General features: G+C 38.9%; 1 protein-coding gene across 1 annotated transcript in view; it reads left to right on the top strand.

Moving 5' to 3' along the window:
- Positions 1-1,178: 1,178 nt before the first annotated feature.
- The window catches only part of LOC306855989 (NMDA receptor synaptonuclear signaling and neuronal migration factor-like), a gene marked incomplete at both ends in the record, with an annotated part of 38,402 nt that continues 15,394 nt past the window's right edge, over positions 1,179-24,186 (top strand). The window contains 3 exons of the mRNA XM_079394950.1: positions 1,179-1,249; positions 21,686-21,744; positions 21,970-22,776. Coding sequence (XP_079251076.1) covers positions 1,179-1,249; positions 21,686-21,744; positions 21,970-22,776 — 937 coding nt within the window. The remainder of the gene's footprint in view (positions 1,250-21,685; positions 21,745-21,969; positions 22,777-24,186) is intronic.

Raw genomic sequence — 24,186 nt, forward strand, 5'->3', positions numbered from 1 at the left:
ATTAATAGAAAGTTCAAAAGAACAGCATTTATCTGAAATAGAAATATTTTGTAACATTATAAATGTCTTTATCGTTTTGATCAATTTAAAGCATCCTTGCTAAATAAAAGTATTAATTTCTATCATTTCTTTTCCCAAAAAAAAAAAAATACCGACCCTAAGCTTTTGAATGGTATAGTGTATAATGTTACAAAAGCTTATTATTTCAGATAAATGCTGATCTTTGGATCGTTCTATTCATCAAATAATCCTGAAAAAATTTACTCATCTGTTTTAAATACTGATAATAATAATAATAATGATTAGAAAAGGTTTCTTGAGGAGCAAATCAGCATATTAGATTTCTGAAGGATCGTGTGACACTGAAGACTGGAGTAATGATGTCGAAAATTCAGCTTTGATCACAGCAATCAATTACATTTTAAAATATATTGTAATAGAAAGCAGTTGTTTTACATAGTAGAGATATTTCACAACATTACTGCTTTTGCTGTATTTTGCATCAAATAAATGCAGACTTGGTGAACAGAAGAGACTTCTTTAAAACACATTAAAAATCTTACTGTTGACTGGTAGGATATTATTCTACAAAAATGTTATATTTTAATGTTTATATAATTACATTTCTGTCCCCCTCACTTCTGAAATGATGGCTACTCCCCTGACTATACCTATACGAGGCTCTTAAAACATTTTGATTCTGGTAACGTTAATGAGAAGTGCGGTATTTATGCATGTGTTCCGGTCACTCCAGCTCATTCTGCACCTGACATTAGCGCTGGACCCACTTCACGAGTGGGCGGAATTGGAGGAGTGGTCGCTCCATATATGGTCCCACTGGGTTTCCTGTCTGGACCCTCACACACTCCCACCACCATAAACACTCTTCAAGCCATCGAATCTTTCTCATCTCAATGAAGAGACAGAGAGGAGGGGAGGGATCTGCTCATGCGTGCGTATGTTTTTAAATAGTTGACACTAGCAAGAGGAGACGGCAGCATCCTCTGTCCCGCATCACCTCCAGAATTTTTGCGTTATGCTATTAACAGACCTTCATGTGAACGCAAAAGGATCCGCATCCTAAAACCTTCCTGCTCCATCATTTTTTCACGCATTTTCTCCAATGCTTTGACATCTGGAATGTGCTGTTTTATTGCAAGCGTTGTTTCCATGCCAGCATGGGAACTGCAGTGTCCAAAAGGAAGAATCTGAGAAATGATGCGATTTCTTCGGTGGCAGCCAAAGTTAGGTGAGTGTCTGCTTTTCTGAACTCGTTTTGGGCTCTGCACCGCATGAAGCTCTGCATTCGTACGTGTGGCTCTGAAGATCACTGAAGTTACAAAACGCCGCGTGGGGATCTCAACTCTCATTCATGCGAGAAAGGAAAGGTCAGCTGTGATATTTGCCCGAGCAAACCGGTCATTTACAAAACCGACGTCCCGGAAACGAATGCTTTTGTTAGCGTTACAGTTCCATTTATCGGCGACTATTCAGTACATTGATATTCACATTATGTTAATTCACCCTAAAATGACATTTCTGTCATTATTTCCTTTCCCTCGTGTTGTTCCAGACCTGTATGACTGTATATCCTATTTTGCGGAAAACAAAAAAATCTGTCTTTTATATGTAAATGAACGGTGACTGAAGATGTCAAGCCTCATAAAAATATCTTGATAAAAGTATCTTAAAAGTCTGTGAGAGACGATACTCTAATGTTTTTTAGAGTAGGCTATAGCTACATGAATTCAGAATGTCATGTGTGTTGAATCTTCCAGTCAATCATTTGTATCGCGCTCAAGTTCATATTGGTGACTCGATAATCAGCTCAATGGAAGTGAACATTATTATTAGCGAATATCTTCAATTTTGATCTGTTCCTCACACAATGCTATTAATATTGTAGGTTACTATTATGGTGCTTCTGCATGTTTTACATGTTCAATCACCAAAAACATTTTTCAGAATTTCTGTTTTTATGTTCAGCAAGGGAAAGTAGGCTATAGCATACATCATATCCCTGTAAGTAAGGGGTCCCACAATATATTCAATAATGAATTAATTTTAATTACTCTTGAGAGTAGTTCTCACAGTAAAGTCACATAGCCTAGACGTGAGAATGTTGATCTAAAACTTCCATCTTGATCACCTTTGGCTGGTTTACTTGCTAATGATCAGCTTAGACCATGTTAGACCAGCTAGAAACCAGCCTAAAATGGATTTTCCAGCAAGGCAGCCTAACAAGTCGTCTATGGATTAAGGCATTGACACCGTCCTTCACCGCTGATACGCTTGCAACGGTGAATGTGATTTCACCAAGTAGAACATGTACAACAACATTCCAATCAACCAATCACAATTGAGGGATTATTTTTCAGGAAATATCTATTTTTGGCTTACTATCTGGGTCGGTGCTTCTACACCCTTGTTAATCAGCTATCATTTCCCACTGATTTTAGGAATAAATTATGGGTAGGGAATAGGGATTGGGTTAATTCTATATTTTTGGACAGTAATGTTGATCCAGGATCAACAAAAGATGTTGATCCAGGTTCATGTCTTACTTGGCAAAATCATGGCGACCCGCTTGCAACAGGCAAATTTGCTCGAGACCGACTCGATCTGTCAATCATCCGTAGCTGACTCGTGCTGCCCCTGGTGTTCCTGTGTCACGGTGAATTATATTGTCATTGGAAAACGGACTGGCAGTTGTGGAACCAAGAGTAAGATTCAGCCACCACAGGCATTAAATCAACACGCTACTCTGAGACAACTCAATAGTAGCTTGATTTCATTATTTATGAAAAGCTCATTGATTGACCTCTAGTCTTGACTACAGACTTGTTATTACATAACTAGTGTCTGTTTAGCACTCATGTGTATCACATCTGTTATAATTCATAAAATGGCAAGAGGTTCACCTTCTCACCTAACGTCTGGGCCTGGTGCCTCAGGGATGCTGTGAGTCATTGCATCCTTAATGTTCACATGCAGAATGGATTGTGATTGTTGCATTCGAGCAGAAAAACTTTGCAGCTGTCATTTCTTGTAGATATAGGTCATTGAAATGACCTTGTCAAAATCCAGCTGTAGACGTAAAGCGTTCAAGCATAGATTGAAGTGATGAATGGGATGGAAGTCCTTTACCTCGGAGCATTTATGTGTGTGTGTGTGTGTGTCATAAGCCTGAACAAGCGGCTGTTCAGTAAGCAGGTCAGGTAGATCTGTGCAAACGGCTTTGCATGCTGAGTAGAAATGACCGATGTAACGAACGGTAGACAGAATCTTAAATAGACATATCACATTAATGGCATGATAAGACACTCTCATACATAGTTTTGAGTTAAGCAATATTAATGTTAATGCATGAGTAATCTACATACTTTGTGCTGAACATATTAATATTTTTTATTAATTTTGACCAATTAATTGGTGAAAGTCTTTGTAGTTTAACTGTAGGGCATTTTAGCTGAAATCATATTTCTTATTCTCAAGTCATTCCCCCTTTTTTTTTTTTTTTTTTTTTCAAAAACCACGGTTCTCATGATCTGGAGTTTTAAAAGTGTCATTTCTAGACCTGGAAATGTCATGGAAATTAATATAATACTATATTATTAATATTAAATTAATATAATCAAATGTAATAAAAAAAATATTATTTTAAGATTTATATACACTCACCTAAAGGATTATTAGGAACACCTGTTCAATTTCTCATTAATGCAATTATCTAATCAACCAATCACATGGCAGTTGCTTCAATGCATTTAGGGGTGTGGTCCTGGTCAAGACAATCTCCTGAACTCCAAACTGAATGTCAGAATGGGAAAGAAAGGTGATTTAAGCAATTTTGAGCGTGGCATGGTTGTTGGTGCCAGACGGGCCGGTCTGAGTATTTCACAATCTGCTCAGTTACTGGGATTTTCACGCACAACCATTTCTAGGGTTTACAAAGAATGGTGTGAAAAGTGAAAAACATCCAGTATGCGGCAGTCCTGTGGGCAAAAATGCCTTGTTGATGCTAGAGGTCAGAGGAGAATGTGCCAACTGATTCAAGCTGATAGAAGAGCAACTTTGACTGAAATAACCACTCGTTACAACCGAGGTATCCAGCAAAGCATTTGTGAAGCCACAACACGCACAACCTTGAGGCGGATGGGCTACAACAGCAGAAGACCCCACCGGGTACCACTCATCTCCACTACAAATAGGAAAAAGAGGCTACAATTTGCACGAGCTCACCAAAATTGGACGGTTGAAGACTGGAAAAATGTTGCCTGGTCTGATGAGTCTCGATTTCTGTTGAGACATTCAGATGGTAGAGTCAGAATTTGGCGTAAACAGAATGAGAACATGGATCCATCATGCCTTGTTACCACTGTTCAGGCTGGTGGTGGTGGTGTAATGGTGTGGGGGATGTTTTCTTGGCACACTTTAGGCCCCTTAGTGCCAATTGGGCATCGTTTAAATGCCACGGCCTACCTGAGCATTGTTTCTGACCATGTCCATCCCTTTATGACCACCATGTACCCATCCTCTGATGGCTACTTCCAGCAGGATAATGCACCATGTCACAAAGCTCGAATCATTTCAAATTGGTTTCTTGAACATGTCAATGAGTTCACTGTACTAAAATGGCCCCCACAGTCACCAGATCTCAACCCAATAGAGCATCTTTGGGATGTGGTGGAACGGGAGCTTCGTGCCCTGGATGTGCATCCCACAAATCTCCATCAACTGCAAGATGCTATCCTATCAATATGGGCCAACATTTCTAAAGAATGCTTTCAGCACCTTGTTGAATCAATGCCACGTAGAATTAAGGCAGTTCTGAAGGCGAAAGGGGGTCAAACACAAGTATTAGTATGGTGTTCCTAATAATCCTTTAGGTGAGTGTATGTCTTAATTATAAATAATTATTTATTTATAATTATTTTATTTTATCATTTTAATATATGTGACCCTGGACCACAAAACCAGTCATAAGGGTCCATTTTTGGCATAAAAGAAAAAGCGATAATTTTGACCCATACAATGTATAGTTGCTATTGCTACAAATATATCTGTGCTACTTATGACTGGTTTTGTGGTCCAGGGTCACATATTTACTCCAAGTTTCTGTAAATAAATTGTTTGAAAATGAGCAGCTTTGTCGGAAATATCGCAAATATTCAGTTGGCATTCAAATCTTGGAGTCAATGCTCTAGGGTCTGTCTCTATCAACATAAACAAAAGGGCCTCTTAAATGCCTTGAATTCAAATTAAAGCAAGCTGCATTGGAGCAATCGGACAGTATTCAGACTTCAGATGTGGACGCAGGAAGAAACTGCTCATTTGCAAAGGAATTAGCATTGCCCTGTGGCAGTTGTTACTGCTATTATAGCCTGTAAATTATAGTGTTTTGAGCAAAGAAAGAGGTGTTGTGCTGTAGAATAATTGTCAGCTAAAGCTGAATTTAAATCATTGTTGCACTGAGATTAGTTGACTGTCAAAGAAATGGCTATTTATGTCCAAAGCTAGTCTTTCTCAACACAGTCTTCACGCTTTGTGCTCAGTGCTCACTTACTACTGAAGCTCCCTGTCAGCCCCTGGATTTGGCATTGTCCGGGGGACTGTTGCACCTTGTGAAGGCGGTCTCTGGTAATCTCCTCTCCTTCAGACACTGGGTCAGGACCACTGAGCAAAATCTGTAGGTGGACCATGTTCTGTGAATACACACAGGATTAATAGTACCCCGGCCCACTCCGACACACTACAGAACAGGAAGTACTCCTGCTCTCAACCTGCACTACTTTTTAAAATCTTTTCAGCCTGGCTACCTCATGCATTTGTAGTGGTTTTCTCTGAATAATCATTTGAAGTGTGAATCGAAACATGTTCTTTTGATAAGATCTGAGCTGCAGTTTTGAACCCCTCAATGGATTATTTTTTAGGTGAATTATGTAATAATTTACTCACCATATGATATTTTCGTATCATTGAGATGCTATTGTAGTTTAACAATTTCAGCTTCTATTTTAGAATTTTAGAATTTTGCTGTGTGTTTTTGGCATTTTTATTAGTTTTTGAGGTTTAGAAATAATGTTTTCCCCTTTTTTGTTTCTACATAAGTCGATGTGTTGCAATAAATGTTCTTTTCTTCTCAGAATAACTTCGTATGACTTATGTAATGGGTTCTTCCTGTTGGTCTTTCTTTCTTTTTTAGGCTGAATGCTTTCAGGGCCACTGGGTCAGCATGGAGAGCCTGGTCTGTACAGTGTTTGTATGTTAATCATGAGCGATCTGCAGATTTCCACTTGATGCTCATCCACTCTGATTTATGAGCCGAGAGGCTGAGTCACCGGCTGTGCTATCACGCCGTGTCGTTTCGATAGATACATGCATATTTCTATTTCGTGAATCCTTTGGGTTTTAGTTAAGGTGTGAATTTGTGAGGTTTAAATGTACCGTAACATTCAGAAATCCATTTGTTATTCTTTTGCTGTGCTGTTTATAGTGTGTATCCTTAATATCAGGATGGAAAATAGGCGTAGCAGAATTAGATAAATATGTTATTAAGGGATAAGCAGTCAGATGAATCTTAAAATCACTGCCAAACTGAATGTAGTGTACTGGCTGAGCGTTTAGTGAGATGTCACACTATTATGAGGTTGGGAGTGTTGTTTTATTCTTTTTGGATGATTGCAGTGTGGTATGAAAACTTCTCACATCAGCCGTATTGTAAGAAAAAAACAAAAAAACAAAAACATGTAAGAAGCAATACTGCATACATTTATTTTGCTCAGATATTAAGGCTTTTATTATATATTTAGAATACATTTTGAATTACTTTTATTACTCTATTGAAATATTGTTTTTTTTTAACCATAAATATACTAAACTAGTGAGGTTTATGCTGAAAACAGGAACAGATTATTTGCCAATGGGTAGGAAAAAATAAATAAAATTTAAGATATTACCTAAAAGCAAGTCTTACATAATTTTGCCCCTTTTTAAATATATTTTGTTTTGATGATTTTTTTTTTAAAAAGAAAAACAGACGACAATAAGATTGGAAAAATTACTTTTTTACTTTATAACAGACGGACCCTGGGCAAAAGTTGAAAGTAGGAAGGTTTATGTATTTATTTATTGCTGGCTGATGAAAGCACCAGGGGCCTGTACCATGATGGTAGATTAACAAATTCAGAGTTATAGGATAAGTTTTGAGTTGACAGAACCAAACCACTCCAATCTGGCTTTGTTGGTACCATGAAGCTGATCATCAAGGCTTAATCCTGAGGTAATTGAGCACGTGCACATGAATGTGTGACATCAGCGGCGTACAGCCAATCACAACACAGAGCAAGTGTGATTCACTTCTCGCGAGAGAGCCAGCGAGATACAAAACTCTTTTGTTAAATGTTAAGAGATTAAAGAATATGAGGAATTTAAAAGCATTTCCACTGAAGTACCTGCCCATGAAAGATGACAAATTAAGGAAATTATTTTGCTCTATCACTGCAGTCACAAGTGAAACTTGTAAAGTTAGTTCTATATAATTGATAATATATACTGATAGAGACTCAAACATGTAAGGTCACATGTAGCCATTTTTAAAGTGTTATCTATTGATTCTACCCCTTATTTATATTACATATGATCTGTATATATTAATATTAATTTAAAATATATGCTTTATAATAATTGTTAAATTAAATTGTGTGTAATGGAGTAATAATAATATAAATCATATTCTAATTACATAAATCATAATCAAGGTACATTCATAGTGACCTTTAATTTGTAGGAAGAGAAACTAGGGGAGTGACTTTTTTTGTGTTTTAGACATGTCAATTTGCTCATATCTGATTGGTCCAATTTCAGTTTGAGATCTCTAACCCAGAACATAACCTGCCCCGGAGCAAGTTAGCTGTGGAGTGTAAGTTACTATGGCAATGAAAGCAGCTAAAAGCCAAGCCACTTTCATGGTACCTAAAACCCAAGATTGGTGCAAACTAAACTGAAACTTACCTGGCTAGCCAGCTAATCTGGCTTCATGGTACAGGCCCCAGGACCAAGACATTTTAAAGAAACATAATAAGAAATGGTGCATTTAACCTCTTTGACAGCCTTGAGGCTGCTGTCAGTCGAAGCATTGTAAGACCAGTGCAGTGTAATCTGTAACTCTGGCACTTAAAACAGACACTGAAATCCATTGACCTATATGAAACCTTTTAAGGAAGCATCCCGGATTTTCTCTCACGCCTGCAGTATCTGAAGATACTCCCTTTCTTTAAGCCTAGTCTGAGCTATCGAGTGGGAAGTGAAGCTTTTTTCAGTGTGTTTTTATTCACTGCAGGCTGGTAAGATCTGACTCATTGATCTTTGTATGAGGGTGAGCATGGGGTGTATGTACAAGTACGGGGTGGTGAAGGCGCAGTGGATAAGACACATGCCTTTGGTGTAAGTCGCTTTGGATAAAAGCGTCAGCTAAATGAATAAATAAATAAATAAATAAAATAAATAAATCTTTGGGCCTTGGATAAGTCTGCCGAATGCTGGCATTTCAGATATGCTCATAGTTTCCCAGAAAGGATCTAGAGCCGCAACCCTGTCGTCACCCTCCTTCCAGCATATTCAAAATAGCTTGTATTTTCATATTAAATATCAAAGCAGGGAATTTATTAAGATTTTCACATATAGCTTTTTTTTTGGGGGGGGGGTTTGGCACAGGCCACATGAGGCATTGGGTCAATATTTAAATCAGCCGTTTATTAACACTGCTAAAACACCAGCCAAGAGCAGCTAAATTGGATCAGCTGGTGACCATCTTAAATGAACAAATTGCGGACTACAAGGTACATTGTAGACATGCTGATTTTGGCTAGTACCCATTAATAGCTCCTCTGGTCAGGCTAGTCTGCTTGCAACAATAACAAGCCTAACAAATGTTTGATTATGAGATTATAAGCATTGGTCAATAACCATATCCACTTGGCCAATTAACAGCAGTGTTTATCTTCTCACTTTGTCAGTTTTAATCTATATTCACTTTATAATCACTGTATAAATCAGAGATACTCAAATCTGGCTTGCGAGATCCACTTTCCTGCAGAGTTTAGTTCTAGCCCTAATCAAACACAACTAAGCATGCTAATCAATGTCTTCAGGATCATTAGAAAATCACAGATAGGTGAGTTTGATCAGGGTTGAAGCTAAACTCTGCAGGAAAGTGGATATAGCGAGCCAGATTTGAGGATCACTGGTATAAATTAATGATAAACTTTTTTTTTTTTTTTTTTTATTTATTTATTTTTTTTAAGATAATTGAGTACATCTAAAATAACTTTCTCTTTATTTAAAATAATTTTGTAAAATACCAGTTTGGGGTTAGTAATATTTTTTTCTAATGGTTTAAAAGAAGTGTCTTAAGCTCACCAAGGCTGCATTTATCTGATCAAAAACGCAACAAAATAATAATATTATGAAATGTTATTACAACTGAAATTAATTGTTTTGTATTTGAATATATTTTAAAATGTAATTTATTCCTGTGATGGCAAAGCTGCATTTTCAGCAATCATTACTCCAGACTTCAGTGTCACATATAATCATTCAGAAATCATTCTATTAATGATAATATATAGTTAATATGCTGATTTGCAGCTCAAGAAACATTTCTTATTATTATCATTGTTGAAAACAGTTTTGTTGCTTAAAAAAAAGATCAATTAAAAATATACTTTTTAAACTATCTAATCGCCTTTACTGTCACTTTTGATGAATTTAATGCATCATCGCTGAATAAAAGTATACATTATTATTATTATTATTAAGATACCATATTTATTTATCTAGCATAACTCATGTATTATATTTCAAGTATAGTAAAAATTATTTGATAGCTTTCTGTAAGGACCAGACTGAAATTGAACTATTCTCTAATAACCTTCTTCTTTTCACATGGTCCTTGTATGGAAAAAATCTTCAAAATTTCTCATCTTGTGTTCCACAGAACAAAATAACAACATCCAGATTTGGAACTACATTGAGGGTGAGTAAATAATGCAAGAATTTTAGTTTTTGAGTGAACTATCCCTTTTTCGGTAGATTAGACTTAACTAATCGTATTTTATCCAAATGCTAAATGAACAAATCCTAGATAATACCTCCCACTATGCAAAACCCCTAAATCGCCTGCCTTACATTTTTAACATCATTAATTATACATCTTTGTGAAGAGACTCCACATCTTAAATACTTGTATAAGAAGTCATTCAGAACATCCTGCTCTTTTTATTATTTGGTAGCGGAGATGAGACTGTGTCCTGCAATTAGTCTGACCATTTGAGATAATGCAGATCTCAGGATGACTCTGACACTCTGCGATTACGCCTTTGACATCGTTGTCTCTGCTCTTATGCAAGAGAGAGAGAGAAAAGGGTCGAGTGAGAGTTGAAGAGAGGGTGCGCTCAAGGCGAAGGAGGGTTCCAGGCGTCATTAAGCCCGGCTCTCAAAGCGTGGAAGAGGGAGGAGGGTGACATTTTAATCTGTGGTCTTTGCCAAAGCGCAGGTCCCATATGCTGCACAAACATGCACTACAAGAACATACCATTAGCCGTGCTGATGTTTTACTAGCTCAGAATATATCAGAGGAAAATATGTCAGAAGGCTCAGAAATGCTTGACTGTTTGGTTGTCCCCGGGCTCATATTAAATTCATGTTATCCACTCACCTTATAATTGTTCTCAAGGACCTGCCTGAATTAAATGCATAAGGATCTAGTGAAGTGTCTGCTTGGTGAAGTATTTAGACAATTAAGTTTGCCTAAATAATTTCTTAAAGGAATAGTTCACCCAAAAATTTAAATTTGTTGAAAATGTACTCGCCCTCAGGCCATCCAAGATGTAGACGGGTTTGTTTATTCATCGGAAAAGATTTGGAGAAATTTAGCATTACATCACTTGCTCACCAATGGATACACTGCAGTGAATGGGTGCCGTCAGAATGAGAGTCCAAACAGCTGATACAAACGTCACAATCCACACGACTCCAGTCCATCAATTAACATCTTGTGACGTGAAAAGCTGCATGTTTGTTGGATACAAATCATCCAAGGCGCTTTAACCTTAAGCTGTCACTTCTGGCCAAAATACCGGTCCATAATCTGTAATAACACTTCTTTCAAAAAGGTCCATCCTCTATTGTCCTCCTACATCAAAATGAGTTGGACTGTTATGCAGTTCTTGATCAGTGCGTATTTCCCTCCTGATTCAGATAAGTTGTCTTTTTCACTGGAGCATGCAATATTATGGATAGAGGATTCATATTTTAGCCGGAAGCCACGGTTTGAAGGTAAAAACATCTTGATGGATTAGTTTCTTACAAACATGCAGCTTTTACTTTAGAAGAGGTTAATTGATGGACTGGAGACGTATGGATTACTTGTGAATTATTGTGATGTTTTTATCAGCTGCTTGGACTCTCATTCTGACGGCACATATTCACACTGCAGAAGATCCAATAACAAAAAAAGTAAAAAATAATCTCCAAATCTGTTCTTATGAAGAAACAAACTCATCTACATCTTGGATGGCCTGAGGGTGATTACATTTTTAGCTAATTTTTATTTTTGGGTTAACTATCTCTTTAATTATGTATGATACCTGTCTCTCTGCTAGCATTGGCATGGATTCTGTCCCCTCCTACTGTGCCCATGCTTTTATGTGCTGCTTCTGTTGAGTAACACTGCTGAAAGCAAAGAGATAGAAAGAGCTGTAAAACATTTTCGGTGAGAAATCTGCTCTAGAGGATCCTGTTGTCCCAAACCTCTGTGGCCTACTTTCTTCTGTGGCATACAGTGAAAATACTTTGGGTTCTGAGTTGTTTTGGACTCCACTGATTTTCATTTTATGAAAAAAAAACTCACTCTTTCCCTCTATCTTTCTCTCCCTCCCTTACTAGGTTGTACTTATTTGAACAATGACTGAGACTTGGTGTTATGAGCACTTCCTCTGTCTGATTGCCTCTTCAAGATGAATCGCTTTTTGTATTCCCCAATTGTAAGTCGCTTTGGATAAAAGCGTCTGCCAAATGACTAAATGTAAATGTAAATAATAGGTTTGAAATTACATAACATTGAGTACTTGTTTATTCATTCATTAATTTACTGTGTTCGGTTATAATATATTCTAAAATGTAGTTTATTGCTATGATGGCAAAGCTGAATTTTCAGCAGCCATTGCTACAGTCTTCAGTTTCACATGGTTCTTTAGAAATCAGTCTAATGTGCTTTTCAAGTAACATTTCTTATTAATGAATAAAAGTATTTATTCCTTTCAAAAGAAAAGAGAAAGAAACCTAAAACCTTTTGAACAGGAGTGTAGTAGTGCGGTTTATGTAAGATATTTTACACTATTTTCCTGACTGTTAAGCACACCCTTCCAAAAAATACTGTAGTACAAAAAACATAAGACAAAATTATGCTTTATGAGATTCTATAAGGAATTACCATTTGAGAATAATGATAATTACAGAGACACACAATCAAAAACATGCAGATGCATTACGGAAATGTAGAATTTGTGTGTGTGTTAGTGGCTTTTAATTGGTTGAGCCACTGGAAATGGATCTGCTGCCGTATTGAATTTCGCCAGTTTCTCGCATCTCCTCTGACCGCATTTCATTTTTAATGTTCCTCTCAGCTCTCATTTTTTTCATCTACCTTGTTTCTCCGACCTTTTGGAATCACAGGACGCATTCCTACACTAAGCGTCAAAACACACACATTTACATAGTTTTTTCTCTTTTTGCTTCATCTTCATCTTTTTCAGTCACATGTCTGGAAGCATGCTAACTTCCTTTTATTATCTCATCTTCACGTAGTAGCTCTCTTTTTTTTCTTCCTCGCTTTACCCATTACCCATTTTCTTGCCCTCCCTCTCTTTTGCCCCCCTTCCTTCCTTCTTATCTTCCTGCATTTCTTCTGATATTTTATTAATATGATAATTCTCTCAGCTTGGGACGTCTAGCTGATGTTAATCAAAGGAACTAACAGAAAAGGAAGCAATGTGGAATTTTAGCACACAAGAGTGTCAGAGAGTCACCACAGTCAACGCAGTCTCCACCAATGACACTCACCAGATCTCAATCCACTGATTTCTGATCACCGCCACCTGTCAGCACTAATCAGCAGCACTATATCCCTGCACTCGATATTCCAACTACGATATTGGAAATTGGGAGCTGCTCCCCATTAAACTGGCACTGGAGGAATGGAGACACTGGCTGGAGGGAGCTCAACATCCCTTTACGGTCATCACTGACCACAAAAACCTGGAATATTTCCGAAGTGCTAAGAGGTTAAACCCCCAGTAGGCTCGCTGGGCCCTCTTCTTCACCCGGTTCCAGTTTTCCATCACGTATCGACACGGAGATAAGAATGTCAAGGCAGATTCCCTCTCACAAATCCATGCCCCCGACGAACCCTCCACACCTGAACCCATACTCCCTCCAGCCATCCTTGTGAGCCCCATCTGGTGGGCCCTGAATTAACAGATCTGCATTGCCTCCATCACCGAACCCGCTCCGTTGGGAGGCCCAGAGGGCAAAACCTACATGCCCACATCCTTGAGGACTTCCATTCTGGGCTCCCTGCATGCTTCCCCGGGCTCTGGACACCCAGGCAGCCAGCATACTCTCTTGCTCCTACAAGCTCAGTACTGGTGGCCCAGTATGGCCTGGGATGTCTCCCAGTACATTCGTGGATGCTCAGTCTGCGCCATCTCCAAGACTCCACATCACTTACCCGCCGGAAAATTTGTCCCATTACCCATTCCACGTCACCCCTGGTCCCACGTCAGAGGCGACTTCATCACAAATCTCCCCAAGTCAGAAGGTTATACCTGCATACTCGTTGCAGTTGACAGATTCTCCAAAGTCTGCAAGTTAATTCCCCTCCGGGGTTTACCCACAGGCCACAGTTTGTCTCCCGTGTCTGGAAGGCATTCTTCAAACTCCTCGATGTCACTGTCAGTGGTCTCTCCTCAGGGTATCAACCCCAGACTAACGGCCAGACTGAGCGGAAGATTCAGGAGATTGGGAGATATCTCCGGGCCTACTGTCATGACAACCAGCACAGCTGGAACCGCTTCCTCCCGTGGGCCGAGTATGCACAAAATTCCCTCAAGCAAACCACCACCGGCCTCACCCCTTTCCAGTGCATACTCTGCTACCAATCCCCTCTGTTTCCCTGGACAGAAGAGCCCTCCGACGTTCCAGCTGTCGACCACTGATTCCGAGCCAGCAAGAGAGTTTGGGACTCGGCTCATGTCCAACTCCAGCAGGCAGTGCGGAGACACAAGACCTATGCAGATGCCCGTCGGTCTGCCACCCCCGTCTATCATCCTGGAGATAAGGTATGGCTCTCCACCCGGGATCTGCGTCTCCACCTGCCCTGCCAAAAGCTGAGTCCCCGCTATATCGGTCCCTTTACCATCGAGAGGCAGATAAATGAGGTCACCTTCTGTCTCCAACTCCCTGCACGGTATCGTATCCATCCAGCATGTCTCACTCCTCAAGCCTGTCTCTCCCTCTGTCACAGAACCTGACGAGCCTGCAGTATCTCCTCCTCCCGAGATCATCGAGGAGCCCCTAGTCTACAGGGTGCAAGAGATCTTGGACTCTCGGCGACGGGTTGGTCGCCTGGAATATCTTATTGACTGCGAGGGATACGGGCCGAAGGAAAGATCCTGGGTGGCCTGGAACGATGTGCTGGATCCCTCTCTCCTGGCCGAGTTTCACCAGAACCACCCTGAATGTCCCACACCCAGAGGCCGTGGCCGACCCCGTCGCTGTAATAGGGTGTCAGGAGCCACCCCTGGAGGAGGGGGTACTGTCAGAGAGTCACTACAGTCACCGCAGTCTCCACCAACGACACTCACCAGATCCCAATCCTCTTATTTCTGATCATCGCCACCTGTCAGCACTAATCAGCAGCACTATATCCCTGCACTCCTCCTGTTCACTCACTGTCTGGTCTCAAACTTTCCATGTTGACTAACCTGACCCACTTACCTTTTGTCTACTTACCAGATGCTCCAGTGTTCCTAACCCTGTTCTCCACCGCTCCTGTTCTCCACCGTCTCTACGCTCCACTGTTACCTCCAGATCCCCTGGACAAGGAAAAAGGACATTCACACTCAGATAAGCCCCTAGAGACATTCCCCGCCTGCTTACCTGGACATTCTGCTCATCTCATTCCCCTCTGCTACTACTCCATAAACCTGTTGATTGTATTGCACTTAGCTCTGTGTCCTGTGTCTGTCTGCTGACAAAGAGTGGATAGAATTTTTAAAAATTATTATTTTAATTGAACATTTATTTGTGTTTTTATTTAATTTTTTATTTATAATAATATAATAAAAAGAGAAAAAAAGAGCTTTAATTTGAAAGCTCAGTGGAAAATCCAAGATTCAAATTTAATTCACTACTGCATAATATCATTAATACTGAAATGTAAAAAAAAAAAACGATGGGTGTGTAATTCAAAATTTCAAACTGTATTTTATCCTGTATTTTTTCTGATATTTCCCTTGGGACATCTAGTTGATTGGATATGATGGATAATTACCTTGAATTTTATTTGAATTTTTTATTTATTTATTTTTAATTGTAATGTTAATGTTTTTGTTTGTTTGTTTTTTATTTTACAGCTCAGTGAAAGAATCCAACATTCAGATTTTATTTATTACTGCATAGTATCGATGATACTATATATTATACAAATTCAATATGTATTCTTTTTCCAAGTATGTGTAAAATGTATATTTTATGCTTATTTATGCATTTCACAGCTAGCTTAGCAACATAACATCAAATCAGTCAAAATTTTGTGCGTCATTTATGTAGAGGCTTTAAAATCTGTCACTTAGGACGCTCCCTAAGTAGTAAGCTTCCTATGTAGGCAGCATGTTTACTGCATTCCCCTTCTCTTCAGGTCAAGTATGTGGCTCTTCAGACTAAATTGGCACTCCAATTAACCCTTTTGCATTGGAGGATACTTGTTACAAAGCGGGCGAGAATGAGCTGGTTCAACACGAGCTGTATGGCAAAACTGAATAATTTAAAGTGCTGTCTAAGTGTCATGTTGTTGAACGTTACGTCAGGAAAGCTGAGGGCGACTGCGAGCCACCAGGAATTCCTGTGGAACGATCCCAGGGCATGTGACAGCTTCTGTGGAGGAGGTTGCAATATAGAGATCGGAGTGGGTTTTCCGTGCGTGGGGAATGCATGTGATTATGTGTGGGCCATATATTGTGCAGAACAGGTTCATTAGATACATTAAAGGTATATGAAAGCATGTGTTGGTGCCTGCAAATATTTGTCTGTGTGGCGAAAACGGGTTCAGGCAGAGCGTATTAAGGACTCATCCGTCATGTCTCCTGCAAGATTGAATCAGCTTCCCGAAAAGCAATGACTCACCCAGAGATTTACACAGTTGCGAGTGCCAAAGCCACCGTATGCAGAACAGAATAAGCTGTTGTTCGTTTATTATCGAGGCATCAATATGCACTTATGAAATGGGAACCGCCAAAGTCTCTTTGGTTATACTGGCTTCATTATTTATTCAAATCTTAATCGTCTGTTCTGATTGGCTAAATCATATCCCATAATTCTCAGTTGGTGTTATCGATTGTTACTGATGATACCCCCTCAGGCCCGAACTAATTAGTGTTTCTCTTTCTGTCTCTTTGATTCCTGCTGTTTACGATGGGCCAGTGGTGACAAATATTTCCTGTGGGAAGCGTTGTGACGTTCGTTTTGCAGTTTTTGTGTTTTCTCGCTCTCTCCGTTTTTGACGCTCTCTTTATAGCTGCCTGTGAATTAAGTGTCAAATTAGTGCTTACTTTGTTATGAATGAGGTTTTGAGCATCTCTTGAAGTTATCGAGCAGCTGATCATTTGCGTCACTGTTGTTCATGAGCCTTTAATTCAAACCGTTTTCTTTCGTTCAAACATTTTTTTATATATTATTTTATTGTAGTTGTTGACATGACCAGCAGCATTCCATGCTATACTGATTTTAAACAATATTTTTTCTCTTTTTTTATAATTATTTTATTATTGTAGTTGATGTAAATTTGATGTATTGTAGTGATTTTATGCTAATTTGTAAAATATTTTATTTATTTTTTAATTTTTATTTCTTATTTTATTACAGTAGTTGACATGACCTGCAGCGTGACATGCTATACTGGTTTTATTTATTTATGTATTTATTTATTTTATTATAATAGTTTACATGACCTGCAACATGACATGCAATTTTCCTTTTAAATTTTTATTTTCTCAAAATATTTTTCATTATGTATTTTATTATGATTATTATTGTGATTTTAAATTATTTATAATTATTATGCATGCCGTTTTTTATTATCTTATAACTGAAAAAAGGTGATTAAAATGGTAAAAGAAATGCTGAAAGTCATGTTTATTGTTCTTAATTTCCCAGTTGTTTTATTATATTTATAGTTATTGAATTATTATATTAGTCATTCTATATATAAGGGTACATTTCAGGTCAGCCAAGAAGTCAGAAAATTAGTATTCTTTTTTGATAAATAAACTAGGTGGTTGAATAATATATCCCCTCAATGTGCTAAATTAATTATTTGGCAAGCTTAAGCTCTAATGTCTTTTTAAATATGTTAATGAAAATTAACATTTCATTTTGTCAACTGTGTTACGGACAAATGCTGTGTCAAATGAAACATGAATGAAGTACCACATGTTTGATAACGCATTTGTTTGAAGGTTTTTGAGTCTATTCACCAGAGTTTTTGATGTTATCTGTCTAACTGATTTGAAAATATGAATTTCGGGCATCATAATGGGCGTTCTGTGAGATGCTGAATTTAGCGTTATTCGCCATCCTTACCAAAGACATCCATCTCCAGAGATATCCCTATCTTTTTGTCTGATGGTTTAGTTCACATTTAAAAGATTTATAACATAAAAACCACACATAACACAGTTGACATGAGTAACACAGTTGACAGGTATGAACTTAGTGTCCATAAAGCCATTTAAACACACACACATTATAATAACATACATTATAAAGTTAATGACTATATTACATTATTATAAAGTTAAATGAAGTTTTATAATGCATCATGACACTTCAAGTTGTAAGGACTTGTTCAATAACATCATAACACTTTATCAGTCATGACTATGCGGAAATTAGGGTGACCATACATGCCATTCTTCCCGGACATGTCCTGGCCAGGATTTCTATATTGCTTTGATTCAAAGTACCTCGAGAGTGTTTCGAAAACATAAGGAACCAAAGTCATACACCACACGCAAACAAAGTCAAAACCTAGATATTTTAGGCAATGTAGAAATCCTGGCCAGTACGTGTCCGGGAAAAATGGTCACCCTACAGAACAGATATATGCCAAATCTATTATATTATATAGGTTTCAGTCAATCATGAGGAATTCTGAATGCTTTATAACCCTTGACAAATGTGAATATAATGTGTATATAATATTATGGATAGGCCTACTGAGTTCATAGAAAGTGTGGCCGTTATTAGATCAGTTAAGTCCATTGTAATGCAAATCATGGTATTTAGGCAATTCCTATGCAATTTCCGTATAATGACAATAGTTTGTGAATATTTGAATTTAATATTTTTTTTTTTATCAACAGCACTCAGTGGGAGCATAAATTGACCCACAAAAGTTGTTAGCGCTGCACTCTTTCGTTGCTTGATCTTTCGTTTAGACGCGTTGATCCATTAAATCACTTATTATACAAAACCATGATCCACACTCACATGAAATAGTCTTTTCTTTTCGTTTTATCCAACATTTTATCACCAATAGGACAAGGACACATACGTTTCGGCTCAAATGCCTTCTTCGGTGTGTATAAATTGCATAAATTGACCCTGAATTGCTAACAATGTCAACCGTGTTAATCATTGAGGGGTAACACAGTTGACATTTCTGCCATTTTAGGGCTTTGTGCAAACTGCTGACCTTGGACTAGTAAGTACATGACCTTGATTAACTTATGTTTTTATATTCTTTCTCTACATATTTATAAATATAACATGTGACGCAAGTTCACCAGAACATGTTGATAACACAGTTGACGGTCAATTAATCTATACTCTACGTGCAGACATAATAATATAGATAAAATATTGAAGAGGAGAAGTTATGACTTTCCACAATGTCTTCAAACTTCCCTCCAAAAAAGTCAAATACATCAAGTGATGTTGGACATGTGACTTTGGAATAAACCATTGCTGATTTATAGGGCGTTTTATAGTGAGTAACACAGTTGACACTGATTTCTCGGACGTACACAAAATGGATAATTTAATGTAGATGCATTTTTTAAAACGCCATTCTCATAATTTAATGATTATTTTGCACAAATAATTATAAGAAATATATACAGAAAAATTTATTTTAGAGCCAATCTGAAGAGCAAAACCTCACATTTACCAAATCGGACTGCACAAAAACAGCAACTTCCAATAAAGAATAAGCCATTTTTGCAAGATAAAAGATGGATATCTGTTGAATTTTTGTATTAAATTAATTAGAAATGTCCCGTGATATAAAAGTGGTCATTGTTTGAAGTGTAAAGATAATGAAAAATTTGTCAAATTGATAATAGAGTCCATGGACATGACATGTACCCCTAATAGAATCACTTATAGAATCAATTTATATTTTCACATCCATAGTTGTCTCCATGTCTCTATTTGTCCCTTTTTCACCCTTCAAATCCATCATTCTCCTACATTCTTCCTATTGGTCTGGAAAGATAAAAACACCACATCTGAATCTGTGGGTGGCTCTGAAATACAAAGCAACCAATTACATTTACACAGTGCGGGTGTCTCTGTTCCTCCTCGTCCTCCTCCTCGCTTTTTCTCCCTTCCTCTCCCCACTCTTGTTTTCCCACCTTTCTTTCTGTCACATGCCCTCTTTTTCACAGTCACATGCGTTTTCACATGCCTGCCCCTCATTTCAGCCTTCACACTGCAGAAGCCGAGCCACATTCTCAAGTTTGAGGAGTCCGGCTTTCAAACCTCCCGATGCAGACAGCTGCTGCATGCAGAGCATTACTCATATCCCTGTGAAAGCCCTTTATACCCGAGGCTGGTGTCAGCTTAGCAGGTGACATTAAGAGGCTAAGAGTAGTCCGCACTGGGCCTGTCATTTCTCAAATTGAAAAAGAAGTGAGAGAAACTGACAGCTGGATCCGGAAGCGGGACATACAAGGAGGCATCATCCATTTAGACTGTCTAGAATGGCTTTCTCATGTTCATTTGTGGGGGAAAATGGTTGTTTAAAGGGGGTCATGTCATCAGAAATCTAATTTACTTGATCTTTTGTACATAAAAGAGTTTAATTTGCCAGAACAAAGTGCTGTCACATGCAAAAAGGATATTTACATAAAAGTCTTAAAGGCACAGCAACAAATAAACTCTCATTATTGTCAGTGTGAGCGCCTCTCACGGTCATGAAAACAAAATTTTGATTGCTTTAGCGCACAAAACCTCACTAAAATAATAATTAAATCCAAACAAAATGATAAATATAGTGATATAATGTTTAAATGTATGCAGATGTATGCATGTTTTAAAGTGCGAGTTTGCGTTAATGCTTGCTTGAATGCTCTGAAGTTCTCTTGTAAAAGAAACATCATGATGGGCTTAATTCATTAAAACAGGATTTAAGCAATGAAAGGATTGCAGTAAATGTTAAATATGATCAGTTGCTGACAGGGTCATTGGATAATGCATTCTGGATTACACTGTGTGATGCTTCTATGGTTTTGAAGCCTGATGACTAAGCTGATTTCAGAAGAAAATGTGTGGAATTCTGCAGAATGGATTTCACATGGTGAAATGTGCTAAACGGAGCTAAGAGTACATTTCTATTATATTTTTTCTATTATTATTATTAAAATATAATTTATCACAAATTGATTATATTATTATTCAAATATAATTTATCACAAATTGATTATAACAATCAGTCAGTAATGATTCTAACTGATGTTTCCGAAACCTTAAAGGGATAATTCATAGAAAAATTAAATTATGCCATAATTCACTCACCCACCCTCATGTGATACACCTCATCCAAACCTGTATAAATAAACATTTTCTAGGATATTTCAATACACTTGGAAGTCAATGGGCACCAAAACTGTTTGGTTACCAACATTCTTCAAAAGGTTTGGTGAGTAAATGTTGACATTTTTGGGTATACTATCCCTTTAAGCACTCAGAAGTACTCAAAGCTTAATTTCGAGATTGACATCTTTGGAAGTAATGATAACTTGCAGTTCAGTAAGTGAGTCTAACTGCTCTGATTCAGTGAGTTAATCTGATGAAAGATTTGTCAGACAGATTCAAGCCTGAAAGGTTCGTGAGTCTTTTTGAATGGTGCAAAAGGAGAGAGTCGTACACATACATATACATGTCGTACTACGTATGTATATGTATGTGACAAATAAAATTTGAATTTGAATTTGAATTTGCATTAATAGAACCAAGTCATTTGCTTGTGACTTCACAGCATGTCGTGCCTAACACTATCCTTCATCTGTGACTGTATTCACAGTGTGGGCCTGCCAATGACGAATGTGTGTGTGTTTTTTTGCAGAGCAGCTCGTGCATTCGGAGAGTACCTTCACACCCATCCTGAGAACCGCAACGGATCAGGTCAGTTATCTTCAATCCTCTTTCTTTATGCTCTTCTTTTTTCCAGTCCACTCAGAGCTTGTGATGTTCTCAGACTCCAGGCGCGTTCATGTTTCATGAGGAACTGTGCCACTTCTTAATGTAGCGTGTGTTACCTCATCTGTCTTTTTCTCTGTGCATCTATTGCTGTTTCTCACTCGTTCCTCTCTCTTTCTCTTGGTATCTGTCCTAATGTTTGATTTGAAGATCACTTACTGTCTGACACCCTCGTTGGCCACGACTCTGACTCCCCAGACAGCCTGTGCACTCAGAACAACAACTTCCACAGCTGCACCCTCCAGGGCTCCGCCGTCGGTGCCGACCCCAGCTTAATCAACCCCGCCCTGGGCCTTCTGGAACCGCCACCTCTGACGACTTCCTCCAAGAGCCGGCTGTCCCTAGAGCGCAGCTTTTCGGCAGAGGAGGACCAGCAGAAGTGTGTGGAGTGCGCCCTGCAGCCTGCTCGGGTCTACACCATCACCGGAGACAGCGGCATGCTGGGAACCAGCATGGGAAGCAAAGAGAACCTGGAGCTCGAGGTCTTGAAAGGGGCGCAGGAGGCGTGTCAGGCCCAAGCGCTCGCCCAGCCCTCTACGTCCTCCAACTCGTCTTCTCCGACCCAGCACCACCACCACCGTGGAAGCGGAAGTGGATCCGGAAACCATCATCACAGCAACCACCATCATGGTATCCACCATCACAGCAACACCACCGGAGGTGGAAGCAGCGGAACTAGCGGATCAAACCCCCACCAGCACATCTCCGGCGCGGGAATGTCGCACCATCACCACCACCACCTTTCCCAGCCGCTGCAGAGCTCGGTCAGCGCACACAACATCCGTGGCTGGGGGGAGGGAAAGGAATGTGGCCTGGCTTGCGAGGCCTGTCCCGGGGCTCCCTCGCGCAGCCAGGGCTCCCTGGACCTGGAAAGCAGCACCCGAGAGGCAGGCAAGCAGCGCCGGCCACCACTAGAGCGGATGTGCAGTATGGACCGCGTGACTGGGCTGGAGCGAGGTGAGAGGGGGAGAGCGACAGGGGAGAGAAAGAGAGAGAGAGGCTCTGGCCGAGGGGAAGGGGTGGGGTTCAGGCAACAATGGGGGCGTCGATGTGTTCGATGTGCCGTGGTCTGTATTTTTCCCGCTCTCCTGTGTCTCTCTCCTCTCTCCTGTGTGTCTCTTTTGTGCTCTCTCCCTCTGTGGAGTGGACCATGTGTGTATGTTGTTGCTGGTGGATCTTCCCACAGTGGCCTCAGACAGTATTTGGATGCTTAAACTACACTTAATGGAATGTTTCAGGTTCAAAAGTAAAGCTCAATCAACAGCATTTGGGCATAATATTGATTACCACTGAAAATTATTCAGATTTCTTTCTTTAAAAACAAGCAAAAATTGTGGTTATAGTGACACACTTGCTGATAGTAAATCGAGCCCTTAAATGCATATGGCAGACACTTTTTTCCCAATTGCATCCAATATCTATTGCATTTAAGGCAGGGGTGTCAAACTCAGTTACTGGAGGGCCGCAGCCCTGCAGAGTTCAACCCTGCTCCAACACACAAACCATGCAGTTTTCAAATTAGCCTAAATGACTTGATTAGCTGGATCAGGTGTGTTTTATAAACTCTGCAGGGCTCTGGCCCTCCAGGAACTGAGTTTGACACCCCTGATTTATGGTAAACATTTCTGTCAGTTCATGCATACCTTGGGAATCAAACCCATGACCTTGGTGTTGCTACCACTATGATTTGCTGTATGAGCAACTGGAATAAACATGCATTTATTTTAGCCAATAGTGTTGTACAGCAATGATACTTAAATATTATACAAGTTACCATGATATAAGTCAGACTATTTAGTTCATGCACTCATTGGGAATCGAACCCATGACCTAATTTTGAGTAAAGTTAGAACCTTTCACACTAAGCTAAGCAGGCAGTTTTCCAGTTGTCTAGAATCAGCAGATAGACATAAATGTCTCTTTCTTGTTTGCATGCATTCATAAGGACTGACAACTGAAAACCAGACAGAAACAAAGTCATCTGCTATGCCTTCATCTGACAACATGTCTGTTGATGTACTGGCAACAACCCACAGATACACAGATGCATCTTTGATGAATAACGAGAAGTTAATTTGTCTAGAATAATAGACGTTCAAATAATACACATTTTTACAGATAAAAAAAAAATAGGTGCTTCACATTTCACTAGCACTATTGACTTCTATTATATGTGCTTTCATTTTACCATGTTTTTTGCTTTCTTTAAAATAACAACAAAAGGAAAAATTAAGGGACAAGCCAACATGATTTTCTGTAGTAATCGACTTTAACCCGGTTAACAAATAATTGCAATTGAGCTTAACTTATTTTGAACCCAAACATTCATTTTAAAATGTAGAATTATCATTAGATGACAGATGATCA

This window comes from Barbus barbus (genome assembly GCF_936440315.1).
Source record: "Barbus barbus genome assembly, chromosome: 36".
NCBI lineage: Eukaryota > Metazoa > Chordata > Actinopteri > Cypriniformes > Cyprinidae > Barbus > Barbus barbus.